This window comes from Zootoca vivipara, chromosome 17 (assembly GCF_963506605.1).
Source record: "Zootoca vivipara chromosome 17, rZooViv1.1, whole genome shotgun sequence".
In the NCBI taxonomy this organism is placed as follows: Eukaryota; Metazoa; Chordata; class Lepidosauria; order Squamata; family Lacertidae; genus Zootoca; species Zootoca vivipara.
In genome coordinates this window covers 18,195,967-18,221,092 of record NC_083292.1, presented here as the reverse complement: position 1 = coordinate 18,221,092, position 25,126 = coordinate 18,195,967, and the positions used below count along the sequence as shown (strand labels likewise).

The window sequence follows — 25,126 nt, the reverse complement described above, 5'->3', positions numbered from 1 at the left end:
AACCAGAGCGCATGGAAATGCCATTTATCTTTCCGCCACAGCGGTACCTATTTATCTACTTGCACTGGCGTGCTTTCGAACTGCTAGGTTGGCAGGAGCTGGGACAGAGCAATGGGAGCTCACCCCCATCGTAGGGATTCGAACCGCTTACCTTCCATTCGGCAAGCCCAAAGAGGCTCAGTGGTTTAGACCGCAGCACCATCCGCGTCCCTGTAAGAACAGGATGCTGGATTAGACAGGCCATTGGCCTCATCCAGCAGGCTCTTCTCATGTTCCTATCTTGATGTTTGGCACTGACTGTATAGATTTAAAGCATGTCCTTGCATCTCCTCCCCCCCCCCCGAATCCTGGGAGTTCTAGTTTAAGGGGGCTGGGAATTATAACTGTGAGTGGTAAACTACAGTTCCCAGAATTCAGATGGGGAATGCTTTCAATGTGTGGAGTGTACACAGCCACGGAGCTGGATGTCATGAAAGGCAGCCTTCTCTATCCTGGCACCCTCTAGATCTTTAGTGCTACAGTTCCCATCAACATGGCTCGGCTGGTTGCAGGTCCCATTAGCCCTAACCAGCACAGCCATGCTGATGGGAACTGTAGCCCAGAGAATTTGGAGGGCACCAGGTTGGAGAAGGCTAATGTACGGTTATCTCTGATTTCCCCATTTGAAAGTCTGGAAGCAAATCCATATGCGTGTGTTTATTTCCCAAACATAACTCACGTGAGACACCTCTGGGAAATAATGTAGCTTTTCCTTCATGGTTTTCCTTGCCATCCTTGTTGTCAGGTACCTCTGCTGGTTGGTGCAGGATAGTGGCACTCAGTTGGCAGCTTTGATTTGCAAGGACAAGAAGTTTGTGTGCACTCAGTTTTTGTAAGTGTCACTTATTTTTGAGCATGATAAAACAGTGGTTAATATGGGAGTTGCTGCAAAAACCTGAGCAAAGCCCAAACTGTGTTACTACTTAGCTCTGTTTATCCTTCTCCATCTGTCTGTCCTGTCTGTTTAGATCAACTTGTTTGGCATTGAGAAGCCCTTCGGAAATGCATCAGTTGTTTAAGGGCTGCTTCTTTTTGCAGTTGGCCGATTAATGGAAATCCATGTGGCCCATCGCATTAACCGCCCAGAGTGTCTTGTTACTTAGGCCTTCATTTTTCTTGCAGATAGAGAACCACAAGAGACTTTGGTCTTTTGCTTGCTGCATGATCTCGGAGTAAAAGGAACTGTTCCAGACAGAATTCAAGACCAGCTTCGATCTAATGAAATCGGGAAAGGCCCAGTAGTTAACGTTGCTAAACATTAGGAGCTGTATCTGTTGTCTTTCTGGCAACCACTGAATATCTTCCTCTTCTCACAAGCCTTTTAAGTCGAGCTCTTTCCCGATCAGCACCTGCATTTGAATTGTTTAAAAGGTGTTATTCATATGTTTTTGCTTTTTTTATCACTTGTTGTTTGCTTCCCTGGGCTGCTTTGGGAGGAAGGATGGGATATTAATTTAATTTAATTAAATTAAAAGAAAAAACTGTAAGCCACTTTGAGATGCAGGGAAATGGGGCAGAAATAAGCTAGCAGGCTGTTGTTGCCGTTCCCCCATGCTAGCACAGGAACCCTGCAGGATCTGGCCAGTGGCCCATTTGGTCCATCACCCTGTTCTCCCAGGGGCCAGCCAGATGCAGCTGGATAGCACATTTGGTTACGTTAGAGTGTGGCGTTGATAACACCAGGGTCGCAGGTTCAATCCCCATAAGGGATAGCTGCATATTCCTGCGTTGCAGGGGTTTGGACTAAATGATCCGCAGGGTCTCATCCAACTCTGTGGTTCTACGATCCTATGGAACCTGCAAGCAAGACCTGAGTGCGAGAGCCCTCCCCGCCTCCTGCAGTTTCCAGCAACTGGGATTCAGAAGCATGACTGTCTCTTGACTGTGAAGGCATTAATGGCAGAGCCTTACCCTCCATGAATGTGGCTCCATTCCAAGCTAATCTGATAATATAGAAGTGCCACAGCTCAAAGGGGGGGGGGATATCACAATGATTAGAGCATCTGTTCTGCATGCCGAAGGTCCCAGCTGCTTCTCCCGGATAGGAGCCCTTTCCTGAGACCCCGAGGAGCTGCTGCCATTCAGTGTCGATACCACTGAGCTAGATAGACCCAGCCGCCTCGCACTATAAGGCAGCTTCCTACGGCCCCCGGAAATGCAGAAGCCATATGGGAGAGGGGCAGGATCACGTGGGGAGAATTTTGCCCACTGCTACTACACCAGACTTCCTGTCCAGACTTCCTAATAAAGGCGTCTTTCAGTGTGACCCTGTTCCCTGCCATAGGCCTTCGCACCTTTACCAGGGCAGCTTGCTACGACAGCAGAGGAGCTTTTGCAAAACGAACTTGAATGGAGCATCCCTTATAAACCCAGAAGTTTCATATTGCTACATCAGTTGAAATTGGTCCAGCAAATACGGCTCCAATTTGGTGCCTGGTGTTTCTTGACACACTTGGCAACCGTTTCAGAACTGGAGGGTGTGTGTGTGTGTGTGTGTGTGTGTGTGTGTGTGTGTACAGAGGTGTGCTTTTTCATTTGTTTTCAGTTCCTTAAGATTTAGTCACGTTCTGGAGATTTTTTGTGTGTCTTAATAATAGCAGCAGCAGCAGCTGCTCCCAATGCCGGTGGCTTGTTTTCACCAAAAGAAAGAAATAAAGGCTTCCTCTCTGAAATCATACTGTAAACTCCGCACACCCCTTTCAAAGGAATTCATAGGTTGAATGCCTGTAATGACAGCCCTTGGAATATAAAAGAGGAGAAGCTTGGGGAGGAATTGTAGCGTTGAGCATCGAGAAAACCGATTAGGGGTTTGTGGGTGGGGTAGGGAGAATCAAATCCCGATGTTCAGAACTGCCTGTTGGTTAAATCTATCTCTAAGGAAATAGAATGTCCACAAGCCCTTCAAAACAGACAGAAATATTTTGACCGGCAGCCTTTCCACTGAGCAGGGCTCACAAAGTTGTGTTGTTGTTTTTAATCGCTGCAAAGAGTTGCTGATGCACCTGCAAATTCCATATTCTTTCATAAGCCACCTTCTGTTGAGCCTCTGAGCTTGGGGAGGAGTGTTTGGTAGCTGAGAGTTCCTGCAAGCTGCAGCTGTTATGTAAGCCTCCCTGTTAAAAGGACTTTGTCCTCATTTGAACTAGCCGAGACTGAGCGAGCTGGCACTGTTGGGATCCCCGTGCCAAGGCTGTCCTCTTCCTTGGGCTGCTCATTATGCCCATGGAGTCAGCAGCAATGGAAATGGAAATGGAAATGATTAGTGTGTTGGGGGGGGGGTTGCCGGGGGGGGTGGGGAGAGGTCAGGAGCTAACTTCCAACCCTCCTCCAAAAGGCAGCTATAGAAAACCTGGAAATTGGGCATCCGTTTTAAAATTTCTTAATGAAACATTCGTTTCCTAATGATTTGGCTTTGAGCCCCACGTTGGGCAAAAGCTTCCTGCGTTTTGCAGGGAGTTGGACTCAATGACCCTCGCGGTCCCTTCTAACTGTACAATTCTATGATCTGTGATTACTGAAGTTGTGTTCCTATATTGGGGCTTTGTTTCTGAATTCTTCAGCGACACACTTTTTGTCTGTGTGGTGAGCATGAGATCTACATGCTTACCACCCGTATCAGAGTCATAGAATCATAGAGTTAGAAGGGACCCCGAGGATCATCTAGTCCAACCCCCTGCAATGCAGGAATATCCAGCTGTCCCATACAGGGAATCGAACCTGGAACCTTGATGCTCTATTATTATTAGTCCAAAACAATAACAAGCAACACCCAGAGTGTCTCTTGCAACAACAGCAAGACAACATATTTAGCAAGATGTTAAACATCGGGATAATTGCAAGCATTTCAGAAGAACACCAGCGGCTTTTGTCTTCTGCATTTTGTTTTGTTTGTCATTGCTGTTTTCATATCAATGCCAGGGGATACAGCAGCTTTCAGCCCTCTTTGCCCCTGGGCATGGTTTGGCATTGCAGGAATAAATCTGTTTAAATTGTTCCCCAAGAATGGATCACATTTAATTTCTCCTCAAACCCATCCCATCACCTGAAAACACTTTTTACTGCTGGTTTAACTTCTGATCTGTAAACGTAACATGCGGAGCATAATCTTAGTTATTTCTGTCTTATATTGCTTTCCTTCTTTGTCTCAAGGACTGTGCTTGATGTATCATCTTGACAGCATCCTTGTGAGGTAGGCTGTATAAATCTCTATCCAAATCTTCCTGTTAAACCTCATGGTAGACCTGGCAAGTAGAGCAGGCCTTTTCATTGTTGGCTTGTGGAATACTTTCTCCAGGGAGGTATGCCTGGCATTTTTATTTTTAGACACCAGGCAATAACTCCTTTTTACCTGGGCTTTTGGTCCTTAATTTGAAGAGTTTCAGTGGCCTTTTTTATTGGTTACAGGTAGGTAGCCGTGTTGGTCTGGGTCGAAGTAAAATAAAAAAATTCCTTCAGTAGCACCTTAAAGACCAACTAAGTTTTTATTTTGGTATAAGCTTTCGTGTGCTGTGCATGCACACTTCTTCAGAAGTTCTGAAGAAGTGTGCATGCACACGAAAGCTTATACCAAAATAAAAACTTAGTTGGTCTTTAAGGTGCTACTGAAGGAATTTTTTTATCTTTTTAATTGGGTCAGCATCCTATAAGCGCTGTATTTTATTTGCTTTTAAAAGTGTTTATTAGTTGCTGTATTTGGTTTTAGTGTTTACATCGTGTTTGTGAGATGCTTTGGGTCACTCTTGTGGGGAAAACAGCTAATAAATATTAATAAATAAATATTAATAAATGAATTGGGCTGTGATCTCCACTTTTGGAGGCTATCTGAAAGTGTGTTGGACTGCGGTAAAAACGCAACACTAATTATGTTGAGTAGAAGATGATGATGATGAAGAAGAAGAAATGTTTGACGGTGTTTCTACACAGCAGTTTATTATGGACTCTGTGCTGCTTATGCATGCATAAAGCATTTGCACTGATGTGCAGAGAAATGTTTGATCCTCGGCGGAGTCATTAAACCTCTTCCCAATAGGAAACTGCATTCTCATTTAGCTTTCTGCTATGCTATACCTTGTTTGCTTGACTTTGCCAACTGAGCTGGCACCAGTGGACAAGAGAATGAGAGGCTTTTTGCAAGGTGAACATATCCCCTTAATTGGAACTTTTTCAGAACAGCTGCACCTTACCTTTCTACCACCCAGGGCCGTCTAATGAATCTCATACCTCCTGAAGCTTGTTTCATTTCCCTTCTCATCTGGGTCTACTCCTCCAATCAGTGTGCATTCATCTATTTCCGTGACTTTTCCCCAGTGAAGCTGTGGTTCTGTTTTTAGCTTTGCCTTCTCTTAAAAAGTGTGTGTTTTGAGTGTGTTTACATTCACATCAAAACGCTTTGCAAAGGTACAATTGAAGCAGAACCAGGTGATGATATTCAGATGGAACTCTGGGGCCTTTTATCGCCTGAAATCCTACTGTCTTGTTTGATGGAGAACAGTGGTCCAGCATAGCCTTCCCATCACTGTGTTGCGATGAGGGCCAGTGTAGTCTCTGATTCCGACTTTGCTTCTGTAACGTAGCCAGCAGGTAACATGAGGCAAGCTGGTCTCTTGGGGCCACCCCATCAGCTGGCAACCATCCCAAAGAAGATAATACTGGCCTGCTTTACAGAGCACATGAAGAGCTTTTCTGCTGCATCATGCCAACGGGGGCCCATCGAGTTCAGCATCCTCTTCCATTTAGGTTTGCGCAATTAAAATGGATTCAAGCCCTAGCGCCACGAATCACTTTACATAAAGAAACAGGTGGGGCTTCTGTCATTAAATGTGGAATGAATGGGTGATTGAAGGAAAGATGTGCAAACACAGCAAATCAGGATGAATCCTCATTGTCTTTTTTTTTTTAATGCATGCCACCTTTCCACAGTTCAAATCATGCTCAAGGCGACTGACAACATGAAAAAATTCATAACAAAAGTAGTCATAAACAATAAATGAAACATCCAAAAAAGTACACAGCCAAGTGGAAAAATTTCCACATCCTATATAATAAAGTGCAAGTGTCTCTGCGTCCAGATTCCCTGTGTCCGCGCTACTGCGCATGTGCCCCACGGACACAGGGATTGGACGCAGAGACTTGACGCACACACACACATGCATGCTCTCCCCAACCCCACCCCTCTGCCTACCGTTTCCCTCGCAGTCCTCAGAAGAATCGCGGCCTTCTCCTGGGTGCCCGCCGGCCAGCTGGGCTCAGCGGAGCGCCCCGACGAAACGGCGGCCGTGGGAGGGGCCAACTGCCCCCCACGCGCTGCCACCAAAAAAGGCTGAATGCTCTAGCGCCCGTTTATTAAACAGGCTGAATGACACTAGTAAATCATAATAAAGATACAAAATATAATACCAGTAACAGCAACAAAAACCCCTAAGCAATACCCCAATATATTCACCCCACAAACCAATCAGAAAAAATGCTCACTGCAGACCAGATGTATTCTAACCTCCGCGTAAGCTTTGTGCAACAAATCAGTACGAATGCTCAATAAATAGGTTGCCTGGAAGAACCCTCATTTCTCTCATGGAGGCTGCACCTGATGCAGTGGGAGAAAACCAGTGTGGTTAGGATCTGGGAGACCAGGGTTCAAATCCCCCCTCAGCCATGAAGTTCACTGGGTGACCTTGACCCAGCAACTCAGCCTGAGAAGATAAAATGGGTTTTGGGGGAGAATTGGCACACACCACCTTCAGCTCCTTGGAGGAAAGGTGGGGTGCAAATGCAAGAAACAAGCAAACAAACAAATGTCCAGTGTCACGGTGCCTAGATAAGGGCTTGTCCATCGGCTTTGATCGCACAGTGAGGCTGTTGTTGCCTTTGAAACAAAAACACAACTTCATAACAAACGCAGCTTGGATTCCTTTGTTGTGCGTTCGGTGGCGTCACTGGCCCAGAAGCTGGGGAGCGCTGGAGCCTCTTCCCTCCTTGGCTCTTTGTCCTTCTCTGTCTTGTTGTAAACATAAAGTGTCCTCAGCTGCTGCTTCTTCCGTCTGCCGCCCTTCTAGAGGGGCAGAGATTTGGCCTCGGCGCTGCAAACCGTAACGTGAGCGTCATGGCAGCCCAGCCGTTTGCCTGTGTCCTTGTGCCACTGCCAGCTGCCATTCCTGGCCACCTGAAGCCTGACTAATTGGCCTTCAAGGTTGGCATTTTCATTCCGTCTTCCTTCCTTCCTTTGTGGGATCAGAGGCCAGGATTGGGTGCCTGCCTTTGCCCCCTCTCCACCTCTGAAGTCATCGCACCTTCTGTCTTTAATTACTTCTGAACACAGAGCATCTGCCTCCGTGTCCTCTGGGCACAGGGATGTATTTGACTGTGAGATTGGTTTGTACTGTTTGCAGTGCATAGACACATATGCACATGTTCTTCTCGGGGCGCATATGCACACACCTTGTGGTGATGTTCTGTTTCCTGCAGTTAGGAAAAGCAGGCATTTCCCAATCTGCTCTCAAGGGGAAGGGCATAGTTAGAACTGTGGGCCTTGATCCCACAGGAAGCAGCAACGGCCACCGCCATAGATGACTTAAAAAGAGAACTGGGCAAATTCATGGAGGAGAGGGCTATTGATGGCTCTGCTCTGCCCCTATGGTCAGAGGCGGCAATGATTCTGGATCCCAGTTGCTGGAAACCACAGGAGAGAAGAGTTGCTCTTGTGCTCGGTTCCTGCTTGAATGTTTCCCACAGGTATCTGGTTGGCCACCGTGAAAACAGTTTGCTACTGGCGCAGGCGCAATTGCCTTGAGGTTTCTGGGCGCCAAGGTTGGCGACCACAGACCTTAGTTCATAGTTCACAGACCTTTTCCATTTCCACTGTCTGTGTGTTTCTCCTCCTTGCATTCCGAGACATAGAATTGTAGCATCGGGAGGGGTCTGTAACCTAGATTTCAGGTGCTAGCTTATGTATCTTGAGTTTCCAGCACTGAGTGTTAGTTCATGTGTTTTGGGGGGGAAAGGTTCCTGTAACTGGCAAAATGTGCGACTGAATTGTTAAATATATTAACGTTGACAATGTACATGATTCATTTTTTATATATATTTTCCAACCTTGGAAGAAGAAAAAAATGAGCCTAGACCAGGCATCCCCAAACTGCGGCCCTCCAGATGTTTTGGCCTACAACTCCCATGATCCCTAGCTAACAGGACCAGTGGTCAGGGATGATGGGAATTGTAGTCCAAAACATCTGGAGGGCCGAAGTTTGGGGATGCCTGGCCTAGACATTCCGTTGTGGCTACCACAACCTCAGTTTAAGGTGCCACTTGGCGAATAGCTTACACATCTGAGTTTCTAACACTGAAAGTTGATGCCATATCTCTAACCCAGTTGCTTCTGCATGAGCAGGTTTCTGCATTTGATGTTGGTGGGTGGGTGTACTCTGTCTGCAGCTGGCAAGGCAATTTCTTCAGTTGCTGGAAAACTGTTTAATTGCTGGGACCTTAATTAGTTTACCCTGAGATGTCCGTCTTCTCCTCAGCTCCAAAAAAAAAGAAAGAAAGAAAGAAAAAGGATGGTTTTCGCTCCTCCTGCTTCTCATTTCAGTCCATAAATGGAGTTTTGAAATAGAAGCATCAGAGATACACACACACACACACACACACACACACACACACACACACACCTTACTCATTTGGATAATGTGCTAATTCTATCAGTGTGTGTATTCTGGAAAGCAAAAAGGCATAAGTGACTGCCTTGCAGCTGATGATATTTCCAGATGGGTCCTTGATCCTGGAAAAAAACAAACTACCTGCCTCTGGTCTAAATGCTGTGACATTTCGGACACATGTTCCATGCACCCTCCAGCCCAGCCTGCCCTATGCTAATAAAGGCTGAAGCCACACAAGCTTGCAGCAGCTTGTGCTGTTAGTTGAGCTTCCATAAGTAAAGGACGGAGAACCTTTCTCAGTCTGAGGGCTGCATTCCTTTCTGGGCAGGTTTCCGAGGGCCGCATGCCAATAATTGGCAGGGTCAGAAGCAAAGGTTGGTGGAGCAATGAATGGAAATTCCACTTTTCTACAGTGGTCTTATTTCTACACACACCTCTCTCTATCCTCCATCCCAGTGTTCGAAATTAGCCAGGTGCATTTTGCACCTGACTTTCGATCACTTGCGACCAAGTAAAGATGCCTGGGCCTGGGATGGCCCTTGACACCTCCACCGTCTGGGGATCATTGGATCTGGACTGTTTTCACACACTTTAACCCCATCCTGTAGAATTCTATCAGTTATATTTTATCCACACAATCAGAATGAATTTCTGGATCCAGATTGCTTTTTCTGAGCAGCCTGAGCAGGAGCAGTCACCATTAAGAAAAAGAGGTCAGAATAGGCCAATATATATATGTAGACTGTCCCTGGATCAAGTGACTTTTCTTCTTTAGGTTCTCAAAGCTCTTGACCTAGGCTCAAGGTTGTCATCTGAACTAGCCAGATGTTTAACTGAGAATCAATCACAGTCAGGCCATCTTTTAAAAAATAAGACTTTAGAGCCACCTTGCCCCCAGATAGCAACTAGACATTCCATTTTGGTGACTGCAACCTTGGTTTAAGGACCCATTTGGCGCCTAGCTTTTTTATATGAGTTTCTAACACTGCGGCAAGCAAGAAATATTTCCAAAGTTCAAGGATATATTCCAGCCAGGCAGCAGCACCCAGGGAGGGTACATAGAAGGGTCAGCAGGGATGTGGCCCTTGGGAATCTTGAGGGCCAGACAACAGGAATTGGAGGCCACATTGTGGCCCTGGGTTGATGTTTTCCACCCCTGCGTTGGCACTTAAAGATGTTAATGTCCACATTTCCTTATTCTCTTTCGGGGTTCTGCTGTGTTACTTCGCTGCCATTAAATCCAGGACTTTTCAGTTTGTTTCCGCAACCCTTGAGCGAGATGAAAACCAGTAGTCCCTTCTGGAACAATAAGCTGAACATCAGTCTTAACTAAGCCGGCGCTGCCTTGAAAGCACTTGAATGTGCATTTTCAGACTAGGGGAGGAAATCAGCATCACGCTCTTCCGATCGTTCCATCAATTGAAGCATTTCTGCTGGCCAGATGGAACAATCCTTCTCTCCTCCCTGCCTCCCACAGTGCTGTTCTGGGGGTTCCCCTGGCTCTCCAGAGGTGATTTGGGGATGCCCTGTTACACCAGCAGGAGCTTTTGCGTTGACATCTGCTTGCCTACTGGGCTGGTTGAATCTGGGCCTTGCCGTTTTAAAAGTTAGGTCAGGCATTGGAGACAGGTGGAATCACAGGTGGAGACAGGTGGAATCACCACGAGGGCCGTGCAGTCCAACCCCCTCCCCCGGAAAGCAGGAATCTTTTCGCCCAACGTGGGGCAGGAATCTTTTTGCCCAATGTGGGGCTCGAACCCACGTCCCTGGGAGTAACAGCCTCATGCTCTACCAACTGAGCTATCCTTTCTTCTAGTGAATACATGGAGGCTGCCATTACCAAGGGGCTGCAGTACTCCTTAGTGCAGGGGTCAGCAAACTTTTTCAGCAGGGGGCCAGTCCACTGTACCTCAGACCTTGTGGGGGGCCGGACTATATTTTGGAAAAAAATATGAATGAATTCCTATGCCCCACAAATAACCCAGAGATGCATTTTAAATAAAAGGAACACATTCTACTCATGTAAAAACATGCTGATTCCCGGACCATCTGTGGGCCGGATTTAGAAGGCGATTGGGCCGCATCCGGCCCCCGGGCCTTAGTTTGGGAACCCCTGCCTTAGTGCAATTGACCCTTGCCTAAAGCAGGGCTTGAAGTCAGCTCCTTTTGGATCGGAGCTTGAAAGCAAGCCACGCCCCAAAGGGGGGAAAAACAGGCCGCATGACAACATGTCAGGTGATGGACAGGTGGGGCCCACTGGAGGTGGAGGAACCCAGGATCTAGCCTGCTGAGTGGAAGAGATTCCCCACCCTGTCTTAGAGAATAAAGCTGTCGACAGCTACCAGCCACTGTGGCTGTGCTTTCAGGGTCAGAGTCAGTAATGCTTCTGAATACCAGTTGCTGGAAACTGCAGGAGGAGAGAGGGCTCTTGTGCTCGGATCCTGCTTACGAGCTTTCCATTGGGGCATTTGGTTGGCCACTGTGAGAGCAGGATGCTGGACTAGATGGGCCATTGGGGCAGGTGCTGCTTCCTCTGGCCTGATCCAAACTGCAATGTAGATGTTGACAGTAGTCTGTTGTCCTAAACACAATTACTTAGAAGTCAGCTCCCTTGAAAACCAATAGGGCTTTCTTTTCAAAGCCCTGTGTTTCTGGATTTACACTTGCTGGAGAGAAGGAATAAAATAAAATAAAATCCCCCTAGGGATTCTGCACAGAGGGGGAATCGTTCAGGAGAAAATCAGTGTGTTCTCTGGGCTGTGACTTTTCTGAACCTAAGGATAAGTCGGAGATTTGGCGCCTTGTGCAAACAGAGGTCTTCTCTTCGCTTCTCGCTGCACAAACCGCCGCTCTGTTTTCGTTGCAGTCCGGCCGGTAACCATGGAAACCATTTTTGTCTTCCCCTCCCTCCTTTTTTGCCATTCCCCTCTACAGATGACTCTGGTGATGAGGAGCCAGCCTCGCAGTCTGACAAGAGCGAACTGCACGGCACTCTGAAAAGCCTCTCGAGTAAGCTGGAGGATCTCAGCACTTGCAACGACCTCATCGCCAAGCATGGGGCAGCCCTCCAGAGGTCCCTGAGTGAGCTGGAGAACCTCAAGCTGCCCGCCGAGAGCGGGGAGAAGATCAAGGCGGTCAACGAGAGAGCCACCCTCTTCAGGATCACCTCCAATGCTATGATAAATGTAAGTGGGGCACAGGTCCTGGCTGGAGAGGCTGGCGGCAGGTGCGGAACGCCCTCTCCTACCTATCGCAGGATTTCTGCAGGCAGGCAGTCGTAGCAGTGAGCAGCTAAGTGTCATAGGAGCCTGCAAGGATTGACATGCCCCCAAGACGCCTTCTCCAGCCCGGACGTTTACCTGTGAAAAGTGAAAGGTTTGAGCACATCTCGAGAGGAGAGTTTTCTCTTCTGTCTAAGCCCCTGGTAGTGTTTGATACAGTTCAAGGTCAGGTGTGTTGCTGTGGTTTTCTGTTTGCAAGACTAGGTTGTAAGGGTCTGATTTAATATTAGTATGGCTTTATTTTTATTTTTAAAATCTGTTTAGTTTCTGTGTGCTGCCCTGGGATCCTATGGACAAAAGGTGGCCAGTAAATGGAATGAACAAATCAAAAAAAGGCGTCCACGCAATCTAGAGTAGTAGCTGAAAGAGGATATGAGACACGCTGGCAAAATGCATTGTGTGTTAAAAGTACCAGAAGACTGGTGAATTTTTGACTTTGTGGTGCTAAATTTTCTAAGGGCTTTTAAGCTCAATGTTAATTATTTGAGAGTGTCAGTTCCTTCCTTGGTCCTCCTTGCCTGTTGCTACCAGTTAGACATGCCTAAGAGGACTGGGCCCTGGCTGATTTAGGGGTTGTTGCTGGGGGACGACATTTATTACAGAATAAGATTTAGTGTCTTTGGATTGTGTTTCTGTATTTCTGTTGCCAGGCCTTCGTAGCAGTTATTAGCGGATTGTTTAACCTTACTGTATTTTTTATTCATATGAAAAATCTGCTTGGGCTATTGATATTTGTATGGCTTTCTTTGCTAACTTGCTAGCCGTCACACATACACAAAAAATAATTCTTGAAATGCTGCTGTAGTTTGTTACGTAAACTTTGTGAGCAGCTTTGAACATGGTTTAACCATGAGGCAGAGGAGGGGGGATGAACTGATGAGGACACCAAGTTGCTGGAGACTTCAAATTGCAGGTGGTTCAAGCTGGGATGCCAACAGCACATGCCACGATCTTCCTGGTTCTGATTCTGGAAGGGGCCATCATGTACCACTGCCAGCTGTAAATAATAATAATAATAATAATAATAATAATAATAATAAATTATTTATACCCCGCCCTTCTGGCTGGGTTTCCCCAGCCACTCTGGGCGGCTTCCAACAGAAATATTAGAATACACTAATTTCTTAAAGATTAAAAGCTTCCCTAAACAGGGCTGCCTTCAGATGTCCTCTAAAAGTCTAGTAGTTATTTTTCTTTTTGACATCTGATGGGAGGGCGTTCCATAGGGCAGGTGCCACTACCAAGAAGGCCCTCGGCGCTGGACCTCAGTGTCCGGGCAGAGCAATGGAGGTGGAGACGCTCCTTCAGGTATACTGGACCGAGGCAGTTTAGGGCTTTAAAGGTCAGCACCAACACTTTGATTTGTGCTTGGAAACAACTACCACCAAGATCTGTTGTGGGGCAACTAATTGCCATGGGAATTGCTAGGGGAGCGGTAACCAACATGGTGCCCTCCACCACCAGCCAGTATGGCCAGTTGTCAGGAATGATGCGACTTGTAGTCCAGCGCATCTGGAGGGCCACCACACGGACCGTCCCTGCACTAGGGTATCTCTGCACCAGTCTCCCCACAACCACTTTCTCCCCCCGCAGTGGTAGAGAGTCGAATCTTGCTAACGCTTGGACCTGATCATTTCTTACATGGATTTGCTGACTCATAGCAACATTGGAAGCTTATTTATGCAGAGTCATTGGTCCATCTAGCAGATTGTTGCCTGTGTTGACTCTCTAGGGTTTCAGGTAGGGGTTTCTCCCAGCCCTTACCTGGAGATGCTTGGGGATTTCACCTGTGACCTTCTGCATGCAAGGCAGATGCTTTGCCACTGAGCTTTGACCCCACCCCACCCTTTCATCGTAAGCTGTGGGGAAAGTCAGACCATTGGTCCATCTAGCTCAGTATTGTCTACATCAGGCATGTCAAACCTGCAGCCCTCCAGATGTTTTGGCCTACAACTCCCATGATCCCTAGCTAGCAGGACCAGTGGTTGGGGAAGATGGGAATTGTAGTCCAAAACATCTGGAGGGCCGCAGGTTTGACATGCCTGGTCTACATGGACTGGAAGTGGCTCTTCAGGGTTTCAGGCAAGGGACTTCCCTGCCCTACCTGGAGATGCCACAATCTGGGTGTGACCTGCATGCAAAGCAGAGGCCATGGCGCTGAGATACAGCCCTTCTTGTGCTTGTCTCTAACCTCCTTCCGGTCAAGGGCCTGGAAACAATGCCTTATGAGGAACGGCTTAGGGAGCTGGGTATGTTTAGCCTGGAGAAGAGAAGGTGAAGGGGTGATATGATAGCCACGTTCAAATATATAAAAGGATGTCATATAGAGGAGGGAGAAAGGTTGTTTTCTGCTGCTCCAGAGAAGCGGACACGGAGCAATGGATTCAAACTACAAGAAAGAAGATTCCACCTAAACATTAGGAAGAACTTCCTGACAGTAAGAGCTGTTCGGCAGTGGAATTTGCTGCCAAGGAGTGTGGTGGAGTCTCCTTCTTTGGAGGTCTTTAAGCAGAGGCTTGACAGGCATATGTCAAGAATGCTTTGATGGTGTTTCCTGCTTGGCAGGGGGTTGGACTGGATGGCCCTTGTGATCTCTTCCAACTCTATGATTCTATGATTCCTTCACCCTACTGTTCTCATTGCCTTCTTATTTCTTTCCATGCCTCAATGCTTTCCTCACAAATCAGAACCAATTCAGCCGGCTTTTTTTTTTTTTGCTTCCAATTATCCTTGGTATTGGGGCTCTGAAGGGCTGGAGTTCAGCTGAAATGTTAATACTTTCTTACTCTGCTCACACCCCAGTTTTTTTTTTAAAAAAGAAAGAGAAACAAAGAGGGTTCTTCCTCCGAAAGGCATGTCAGAGATGTGAGTGGGCTGACCTGGTCTATATGGGATGGGCTAACTTTGCTTCGATCAACTTGGGAGACCGTGCTCACGTTCAGAGGCTGGCACTGCAAGGGAGAAGAGGCTTCTTAACTCTAAAACAGACTTGCTGTGAGTGGGGTTGTGTGTGAGAAGGGGGGTGGGTGATGTGCGTCTCTGTGTGTTTCATTAATGCAAAGTCATCTGTGCTTTATTCCTATCCCGCATTCGTGATCCAATTATGCAAATACCACAAAGCAGAGATTTGAAAAATCGGAAGTAAAAAGGGCCATGCATCCTAAGATAACTCAGCTGTAATTTCTGGATTAAATTTGTAACCGAGAGCAGAATTTGGATCGCTTTATTCCACCCCCGCTGAAAACGATGGGCAGGGCAGCTCAGCATTGTACATGGACTTCATTTGCGAGGCATGTAGCAAAGTTCTCATGCCAGGCTGGGCAGATTTCAAGTTTACAGGATCAACTCTGTTGGCTGTTTTTTTATTTTTTTAAAAAAATCCACTAGAATCCCAATAATCTACTAACTAAAGGCTAGTGCAAAATATATATACTTGGAATTAAAGAATTCTAAACCCAGGAATATTCCCAAAACAGAGAGCTATAAAAAAACACACCAATCCACTCCTGTTTACTCCAAACTTTCTTCATTTCAGCAGAATAAAAATTAGGGTGGGGGGGGGAGTCATTTTTGTCACTGCTATTGTTAAACATTTCAGAGTCAGCAGTCCTTGCCGATTCTACTGCAAATCACTCAGAGATCTGCCTGCAGGTCCAGACCTGTCTTCTTTCCCGCCTGATGACTTCATTAGGATAATCTTGATTAGAAAACGCAAATGTAGTGGATGCATCCCAGGTCTTTGTGTATGCTGCAGCAATTTTGTAAAAAAAAAAAAACCCAATGTGTTGCGATGTCTGTGCACTAACCCATCACTGCGGTAGCCAAGTATCTCATGTTAATTGGCTAGCGGTGTAAAAGTCTTGATGTTTCTCTGAGCATCAAAGACCCAAAGCGCTGTGATAGATTTTAAACAAAATCGAAACCCTACCTTGCAGATATGTAGCTTCCTTCAGAAATTGGAATATATAAAGCCTCCATTCTCACCTGCATTTCCACATCTCTGTACCTATCACCCATGCCCAGTTATTCCAGTTTCCCGAAGCTACTGATTTTGTAATGGAATTCTTTCTAGAAGAATCAGCGTTGTTCCCTTTCGGAGTGACGTACTCCGTGTTTTTTTGCCACCATGCTTCGTCCTAAGAAAGGGCCTATTCTCTCACAGATGTCAACGTATAAAATCCTGGCATATTTATTTTATTCCTTTATATGATCACACACACACACACACACACACACACACACACACACACACACACACCGGAAGGTGGCTCAACATAACATGATTAAAAATGCAATATTATTCTTTTTATTTATTCATTTATGTACTGCCAACTCATATAAGATATATCTATCTATCTCAATGTGGCGTACAGAATCTCAATTAAAACCAAAACGGCATAAAAACAAAGCATAATAAATTGAAGAAGTAGAAAAATGGGTCATCTTCTAAGAAGGTTATAAAAGCAATAAATCATTCTCGGCAGGCTCTCTGAGAGGCTTGCGTACAACAAAACTTATGACAAAAAGATGGCGGAGCTTAAAACTGTACAGTGGAACCTCGGTTTATGAATGCAATCCGTTCCACGGAGGCGTTCGTAAACAGAGGCATTTGCTCCCCGAAGGCACACTTCTGCATGTGCGCGAAACACCGATAGAGCGCTTCTGTGCACGCGCACGCTGCACAGATCGCTTCTGCACACGTGCACGCTGCGCAGACCGCTTCTGTGCATGCGCGATCTGCGCATCCGACGCCGCGGAATCTGGATGTAAACACTTCCGGGTCCGCGGCGTTTGTAAACGGAGGCATTCATAAACAGAGGTAGGTGTAAATCGAGGTTCCACTGTAATCTAACACACATTACAGAACAGCATAACAGATTGATAAAACAGTGACAGCACACATTTTAAAAATGAAAACACATTTTTAAATGTCGAGGGTCAAAGAGCAGCTGTGAAGCACTATACTGTCTGTAGTTTTATACCTTTTCACTTCAAAGTTTGCTCTAGGGTGGATCTACACACAGGAATAAACCGCTGTGAATAAGTCAGAAATTAAATCGTTAAAAAAACACACCATGGAAAATCAGTTAGAATTTTCTTTTGCTCTCTGGCGCCCTCTGGTGCTGCATGTTTATAATACATTCAAAATGCTTTTTCTTGACTAATGTAGCTGAGACCATAGTAATGTTTTTCTTCCCCATACCCCTTTCCAGTTTCCAGTTGCAGCTTCTCAAAACTTTGGTTGCCCAGAGATTGCCAGGATGTTTATATGAAAGAAATAGACTCATTCGTTTAACGTTGGAGCAACATTAATTTTTTTTGGGGGGGGGCAGCGCAACACTTGGCCCAATGCAGAGGTTCCCTACTTCTAGAACAGAAAATAGTGATCAAAATGGAATCATTGTTATCTTCATAAACATACTTGGGATTACGGTATAAATCAGGGTTTCTCAGACTTCTGAGTTGATTGACCCCTTGATGAGCTTATAAAGTTGTCGCCGACCCCATTCTAAATCCTTGAGAATGTAAATAACATAAAGGTCAAGAAATATGAACACGTGATCAACTTTTTATTAATCATCAGTTACCTTTACTAGGAATCACAACATGTCGAAAATTAATATATACACGAAGCAAAAGTGCACCTTTATACCCTCCTTTTTTAAAAAAGCAATAAAGCAGCATGGTCTGGGAATGCCGCGATATTGCGGACTTGCCTTATTAAATACAGGGGTTCCTCATTGGCAAGGGACGAAGGTGCACTCTGTACATGCCCGTGTTCTTTATTTTTGAGGCTTTTTTTGCACTATACCTTTCCACCCTGAAGAGCCCTTCCCCACCCCCTTTCAGCCCCATAGTCTTTATTCACAGTCCCATCGTGCGCCCCCCCCGGGGGGGGGATCATCACCAGCAGCTTTGGGAAACCCTGGTCTAAATTAAGCAGGAGAAGTTAAGCGCTACTGGACCGAGCCCAAGAGAAGCAGGAGCCGCCGAGATGGAAATAAATGCCAATCTGGTGCAGAGGTGGCGTGGGAGGTGTTTGCCAATATGGAGGAACCGATGTAAAGGGTAAATTACACAGAGGATTCCAACGAGCCCAGAAGAATCCCCTTGGGTGTCTTAGTAGGCAGAAGGCACGCAGAGACGTCGCTGGATCACAGCAGATGAAGCCGGTTTGGAAGTTTGTTGCAAAGGCTTATCAAAAGTGCTGTGGGTGGTGCTGGAAATAGATTTTGGGGTGGGGTGAATTACTCTGCTGCTGCAGACAGCAGCGGAATGGGCAGGAGGGTTGTGGGTTGTACATGTCCTGGGGGGGGGGCAGTTTCTGTGCCCCCCTTTCACACACACACACACACACACACACACACACACTGCCAGAAGGGTTTGCTTTTGTGTTACGTTGGCTGGGTTTCGTAGCTCTTGTGCTTGTGGAGATGAATTCACAGGTAAAAATTTGTACCAGCAAAGTAGGGTATTATGGAGAATTTTGAATGGGGGGGACGGGACTTTTCCAATTCTGTTTGTTTGTCGCAGTGAGGGAACCCTCTGCCGGTTCCCTCACTGTGAGAAGCGAGATTACAGGGAACCAGGCAGAGGGCCTTCTTGGTGGCGGCGCCCACCCTGTGGAACGCCCTCTCAACAGATGTCAAGGAAATAAGCAACTATCTGGCTTTTAGAAGACATCTGAAGGCAGCCCGGTTTAATGTTTTATTGTGTTTTTTTAGTATTCTGTTGGGAGCTGCCCAGAGTGGCTGAGGAAACCGGATGGGCGGGGTATAAGTAATAAGTTGTTATTGTTGTTGTTATTTGTTTTTTGCCCTTCTTGGAACCCTCATATCACTGGTAACCTGTCTTTGGAAGTAATAGGGTACTTTTTGTTGGAAAAAAATGTTATGGAGTGTGTGGTATTTGGAGACATTTGCTGCTTTTGATATTGCTACTGATAGCCCCACCCTGCATGAATTTGCCCAATCCCCTTTTTGAAAGCAGCCCAAGCTGGTGGCCATCGCTACATCTTATGGTGGCAAATACTACAGTCTTAACAATGTGCTTTGTGAAGATATACTTAATATTAAAGGTAAAGGGACCCTGACCATTAGGTCCAGTCGTGACTGACTCTGGGGTTGCGCGCTCATCTCGCATTATTGGCCAAGGGAGCTGGCGTATAGCTTCCAGGTCATGTGGCCAGCATGACAAAGCCGCTTCTGGCAAACCAGAGCAGCACATGGAAACGCCGTTTACCTTCCCGCTGTAGCGGTTCCTATTTATCTACTTGCATTTTGACGTGCTTTCGAACTGCTAGGTTGGCAGGAGCTGGGACCAAGCAACAGGAGCTCACCCCGTCGCAGGGATTCGAACCGCCGACCTTCTGATCAGCAAGCCCTAGGCTCAGTGGTTTAATCCACAGCGCCACCTGGGTCCCCCATACTTAATATTGCCTCTCCCGAATCTACACCATTCTGTTTCGTCAAATAACCCTGAATATTGAATTGAATAATATGAGAGAAGGATGGAAATATCTTCCAATTCACCTCCTCTGCAGCACGCAAAATTCTTCACTCCTATACAGTGCTCCCCCCCCAAGAGGTACCGGTACTCATCATGAAGTTGTTACAGTAAGTCTCACACTTTTTAGCAATAACCAAAAAGAAAGGGGGGCACTGGTACTGCGTACACTTGAGTATCCCCCCCCCGTGGGGGAAAGCGCCTCAGAGCCCTCTATCATGCCCCTCTTTATTCCCCTGCTTTTCTAAATTAGAAAAAGTGCCCCATATGCCAATTGGGCTACCAATTACCTGCCCAGGTACTGATTCTTGTACAGCCCTGTGCATCTTGGGACCAGGATACCTCAAAGATCGCCTCGCCCCATATATAGCCGACCAATCACTGTGCTTTGCTGGTGAGCGCCTCCTGCAGATACCGGACTCAGCTACATTAGTAAAGAAAAAGTGTTTAAAAAGCGTTATAACACTTTGACACCAGATGGCGCCGCAGAGTTCCATCTTTTACCAACGTGATTTCCCCATTATGAGGTTTACAACATGTTTTCCGGAAACGGTTTTTAAAAAAATGTGTGTCAACATTCAGCCACCGTCTTATTGGGAGTTCCATTCCGCACAATTCAAGAATCAGGCTTTTAGTGTTGTGGCACCTGCCCCTTGGAATTCCTTCCCCTTAAATATCCATCTCAGTTGTCTTTTTGGAGCCAACCAAAGACCTTCCTCTTCCAGCAAGCCTCTCCAGTTGCGAGCTTTCCCAAAACGCATCTACATTGGAATTGTTTTAAAGACATTTTTACTGTTTTGTCCCTTGTCCCTTGCCGCCCTGGGCTCCTTTAGGAAGGAAGAACAGGATAAAAATAAAGTAAGGGTGGATGTTACAGCCGTCCCTTGTCATTTCATCCCTTTGATCATTTTGGTTGCCCTTTTCTGCATCTTTCCCAGCTCTACAGTATCCTTTTCGAGGTGACCAGAACTGTACACTGTGTTCCATCCCTCATTTTGTGATACTTCTGTTAACGTACACTAAAAATAGCAGGGCTTGCTTTCCTTTCCCCTCCTGTAGCATCAGTTTATTGGTTTCTTTTAAGGCACAGGGAAGGTTTTAGCTGTGCTACCATCTCACCAACCATCTCCTATTTCTACTTGCCTCTGTGTAATGGCCAAAAAATGAGGCTGGTATTAAGTAAAAAAATGTTCTGTGTGTGCAATGATCCCAATTGAGAAATGCAATGCAAGACAAGATTCCCCCCACTTCCAGGTTTGCTTCTGTTCCATAAATGTTTTAAGAACCAGCTTTTGTCAGGTTTCCCGAAGGTGATGCAGGCAGGGAATCCGAAACGGAGGTTAGGAAGGTTGTGAGTGGGTGCAAGATTGCCTACCAGACAAATCATTTTGTACAAGGAAGAACATTGGCAGATTTGCTTCTCAGCAGGAGAACCATGGGAGAATCTTGCGCCTATTAAAATTCAACTTTCTATCTACCTGTTTAAAGCACCGAAGATGGTCTTCAGTGGGAATCAACAGCCTTGGAAAGAAAGGAGACCAGCTTAGGCAAAGGTAATGGTTAGGATTTTGTCACTTAAGGCATGTCCTCACTCTCTTGTCTTGAAGAGAGATGGTTGGAGAGCAAAGAGTCCTTTCATAAGAACATCTCCTACGACCCTTACTGGCAGATGATGACTAACTGTGTCTTAGTGAATGCTGGAACAGTCAGTGCTCAGCAGGGCTTATATCAGTTCCTTTCACACCTGGGAACCCTACCGGTAACAATGGAAGAGGAAGATGTGATCTAATCAGATGTTCATCACTGGTGCCCTCGTTGTCATCAATGATCGATCAGCTTTGCATTCAGTAAGCGGCTCTCGAAGTTGGTTTGTGCAAAGAATAGCCAGCTCCTCTTACCCAGATCGTTTTGCCCGCTGTATGGCCTCCCTCACCCTTCTACCATATATTGTATAAAATCTGCTACTTGGTGCCCTGACAACCTCAGGTTTTTTATTTGAAAATCAATGCTCTGATTCTGTTGACGGTGAAAAGCACAAACAATATCTGGCAACTTCTCAGAGTCCACGAAAGGGAGTCTCTGGCATTCTAGCGGCTAGGCCAGCTCTTGCCTGCCTTGCTGGGGCTGATGGGAATTGTAGTCCAAAACACTAGCAGGCTGGCAAAGACTGGTGCAGGTACTGTTGTTTCAGTGCCTTGAACAGTACTGGGGCAGTACATAGGAAAATGGGAGACTGCCCTATACTGAGTCAGACCGTTATCCACACTGACTGGCAGGAGCAGCTTTTCAGGCTTTCAAGGAAGGGAGTCTTTCCCAGTCTTATGTGGATTTGACCGATGCGAGTTGTAGCTCAGCAACATCTGGAGGGCCACAAGTTCCCCATCACTGGCTTACAACTTCCTTACAAAATGTCATTGTCAAAATTTATACACTCCACTTGTTTTTCTCTTTGGTTCTTGGCTTGCCTCCTTCCTTGGGGCAGAGTTCAGCAAAGCACACCATGTGGATGTCTCCAAACTTAAAAATGTAAAGCGTAATGCTGGTGGTCAACAAAAGAGGTTCAAAGACTCTCTCAAGGCAAATCTTGAAAAATGTAGTATAAACACCGGCAACTGGGGAAACACTGGCCTGCGAGCGCTCCAATTGGAGAACAGCCTTTCCCAAAGGTGTCATGGACTTTGAAGACGCTGAAACTTAGGACGAAAGGAAGAAACAAGCTAAGAGGAAGGCATGCTTGGCAAATCCTCACCGTGATCAACTCCCATCCAGGGACCTTTGTCCCCACTGTGGAAGACTGTGTGGATCCAGAATTGGCCTCCACACCCCCATATGGACTCACTGTTAAGACCGTGTTCATGGAGGACAATCTTACTTGGCTATGTTGTTGTTGTTGTTGTTGTTGTTGTTGTTGTTTAGTCGTTTAGTCATGTCCGACTCTTCGTGACCCCATGGACCAGAGCACGCCAGGCACTCCTGTCTTCCACTGCCTCCTGCAGTTTGGTCAAACTCATGTTAGTAGCTTCGAGAACACTGTCCAACCATCTCGTCCTCTGTCGTCCCCTTCTCCTAGTGCCTTCCATCTTTCCCAACATCAGGGTCTTTTCCAGGGAGTCTTCTCTTCTCATGAGGTGGCCAAAGTATTGGAGCCTCAGCTTCAGGATCTGTCCTTCCAATGAGTGAGCACTCAGGGCTGATTTCCTTCAGAATGGATAGGTTTGATCTTGTGTAGCAATGTCCCTCCCTCCCCAGGGAATAAAACACAGGAGAAATAAAACACCGGACACAATGAATTAGATTTAAGTGGGCGAAAAGGGCCACAACTTTATTGGTTTCGGATGTTGAGCGGTATTGGCTTAGGCATTGGAACCTAACAGACTATATCCGACTGTAACCCGTGTGTTACAGTCTGGGAGAAATTAGCCACCAGGAAGGAGCCCCAATGATGCAAATCCACTGAGACACCCCCTGTGGCCACCGTTGGGGGGTGCCATCAGGCCCTGACCTCCGTAGGCCCAGGACAAAGCAACCGCCCCCGGAACCCCTTTAACGGGGTTAAATCTCCAAATTGCGGGCAGAGGATGACGCAATCTGCCCCCCCAAATCCCTTATGCAAATTTCCAATGCCTAACCGCAAAACCAAGTTGTGACGAATTGCCATGAGGTAGGCGAAAAAACCAGTTTGGCTAGTCCAAGTGGAAAAAGTCCTACCCGGCCCCCCGGCCAACCGAGGCGACCGACCGAAATCCACAGCAGCGTCGGCCTAACCTGCCTGACCTGCCTAGCCTAAAGGGCGGGAGGGTGGGTGAACCTTTCTCTGTGGGATCCGGGGCGAAAGAGGAAGTGTTCCCGCCCCGTCCCGGTTTAAATAGAAGGAAGCCCCGCCCCGGCTGACCCGATTGGTCAGCCTGCTTATGACGTGGCGGGGATTCCCCTTTCTCGCGAGAGGGCTGAATCTCAGCCCCGTCGCGAGAGTTCAGTCGGGCCAGGCCCACAACCCCACCTCCGTGTCAGCGGAAGTGGTTTTGTGTAGCAATGTCCCTCCCTCCCCAGGGAATAAAACACAGGAGAAATAAAACACCGGACACAATGAATTAGATTTAAGTGGGCGAAAAGGGCCACAACTTTATTGGTTTCGGATGTTGAGCGGTATTGGCTTAGGCATTGGAACCTAACAGACTATATCCGACTGTAACCCGTGTGTTACAGTCTGGGAGAAATTAGCCACCAGGAAGGAGCCCCAATGATGCAAATCCACTGAGACACCCCCTGTGGCCACCGTTGGGGGGTGCCATCAGGCCCTGACCTCCGTAGGCCCAGGACAAAGCAACCGCCCCCGGAACCCCTTTAACGGGGTTAAATCTCCAAATTGCGGGCAGAGGATGACGCAATCTGCCCCCCCCAAATCCCTTATGCAAATTTCCAATGCCTAACCGCCAATCGAGCCCCAAAGGCTCGCCGCCAATACCCTCACACCCGCAACCAATGCTCTAAGCCCCTAACTAGGTCCCCCAACCAAATATCGTTTCCCATTGGTGATAAATGTACCCCGTCCTCTCGATAAAGGGCTGCTTCAGTGCGTATCAATCTCGGGTGATCAATTATCTGACCGTTAAGGTCCAACACCCTGCGCATCACAAGCGAATTCAGAAGCCTCCTGGATTTGTTCAAAGCTTTAGGGCAGTGCCCGTCACGCCAAACACGTCTCTGCAACAGGCAGGACCACAGCAGCGTCATCCCAGGGAAGGAAGCCAGCAACCTATCAAAGTCCTTAAGAATGCTCAATTTCAAGTCCACGGCGTTCCTGTATGCCAAATCATTCTCCCCCAGCTGTATGACCAGCGCGTTGGGGGGCCCAACTGAAGCAGCCCTGGCCTGGATTGCTGGCAAAAGTTCGCTCCATCGCATCCCCCTCCGGGAAATCCACGAAACTTTCACATTTCCTGGGAGGCCAAGACCGCTCCCCAGGCCCGTTTCAACCGCCCTTTTCTGCGCCCAATGGACGATGCTGTGACCCGCTATCCACACCGAGGTGTGGTGCCCACCTGAAAAGGAAAATGACAGGCGGGGATCAGTTTGGGGAGAAGGCTAAGGGGCGGGGCGCAGGTAGCCCTTGTAAGCGTTCGATTTCCACCTCCCCAGGTCCTGAATCCTTTCAGACGACAAACCCATGTGCATAGCGGAGGTGGCTGCCCCGATACGAAAGGAATGTGCAGAGAATTGGCTGGGTTCCAGGCCGCAAGCCGTTATGGCTTTACGAAGAACCCGAGTGAACTGGGCACGCGTGAGTTTGGACTTGTCTTCATGAACCAACAGAGGGTCGGTGCCAGCTGGCCTCAGGGAAAGGAAACGCCTTAGATCTAGCACCGGACATGGGCCGCGACCGCCAGTTGCTGGTAGGCGAATGGTGGCGCCCAATCCCCGCTGGTCAGTCTTTGATCGTCGAATGTGGACGACCGCTAAGGAATTGGACAAGGATACATCCTGCATCCTGATCCCCCGGGAGAGACCATTGGGGTGGTCTTCGCACACTACCTCTCCTACCCTTAGGGCTCCGAAAAATGCTAAGGAAAAGGCTGCTGCAAAGAGGCTAGACTCGTATTCGGACCAGCATAGGGCGCGCAGGTGGGTGTGAATTTGACACAGCAGATCAAA

General features: G+C 47.2%; 1 protein-coding gene across 1 annotated transcript in view; it reads left to right on the top strand.

Annotated features, from left to right (window-relative positions):
- OSBP2 (oxysterol binding protein 2) overlaps positions 1 to 25,126 on the top strand; it is a 160,786-nt gene that overhangs the window by 82,650 nt on the left and 53,010 nt on the right. Inside the window, exon 3 of the mRNA XM_035097530.2 lies at positions 11,622 to 11,872. Coding sequence (XP_034953421.1) covers positions 11,622 to 11,872 — 251 coding nt within the window. The remainder of the gene's footprint in view (positions 1 to 11,621; positions 11,873 to 25,126) is intronic.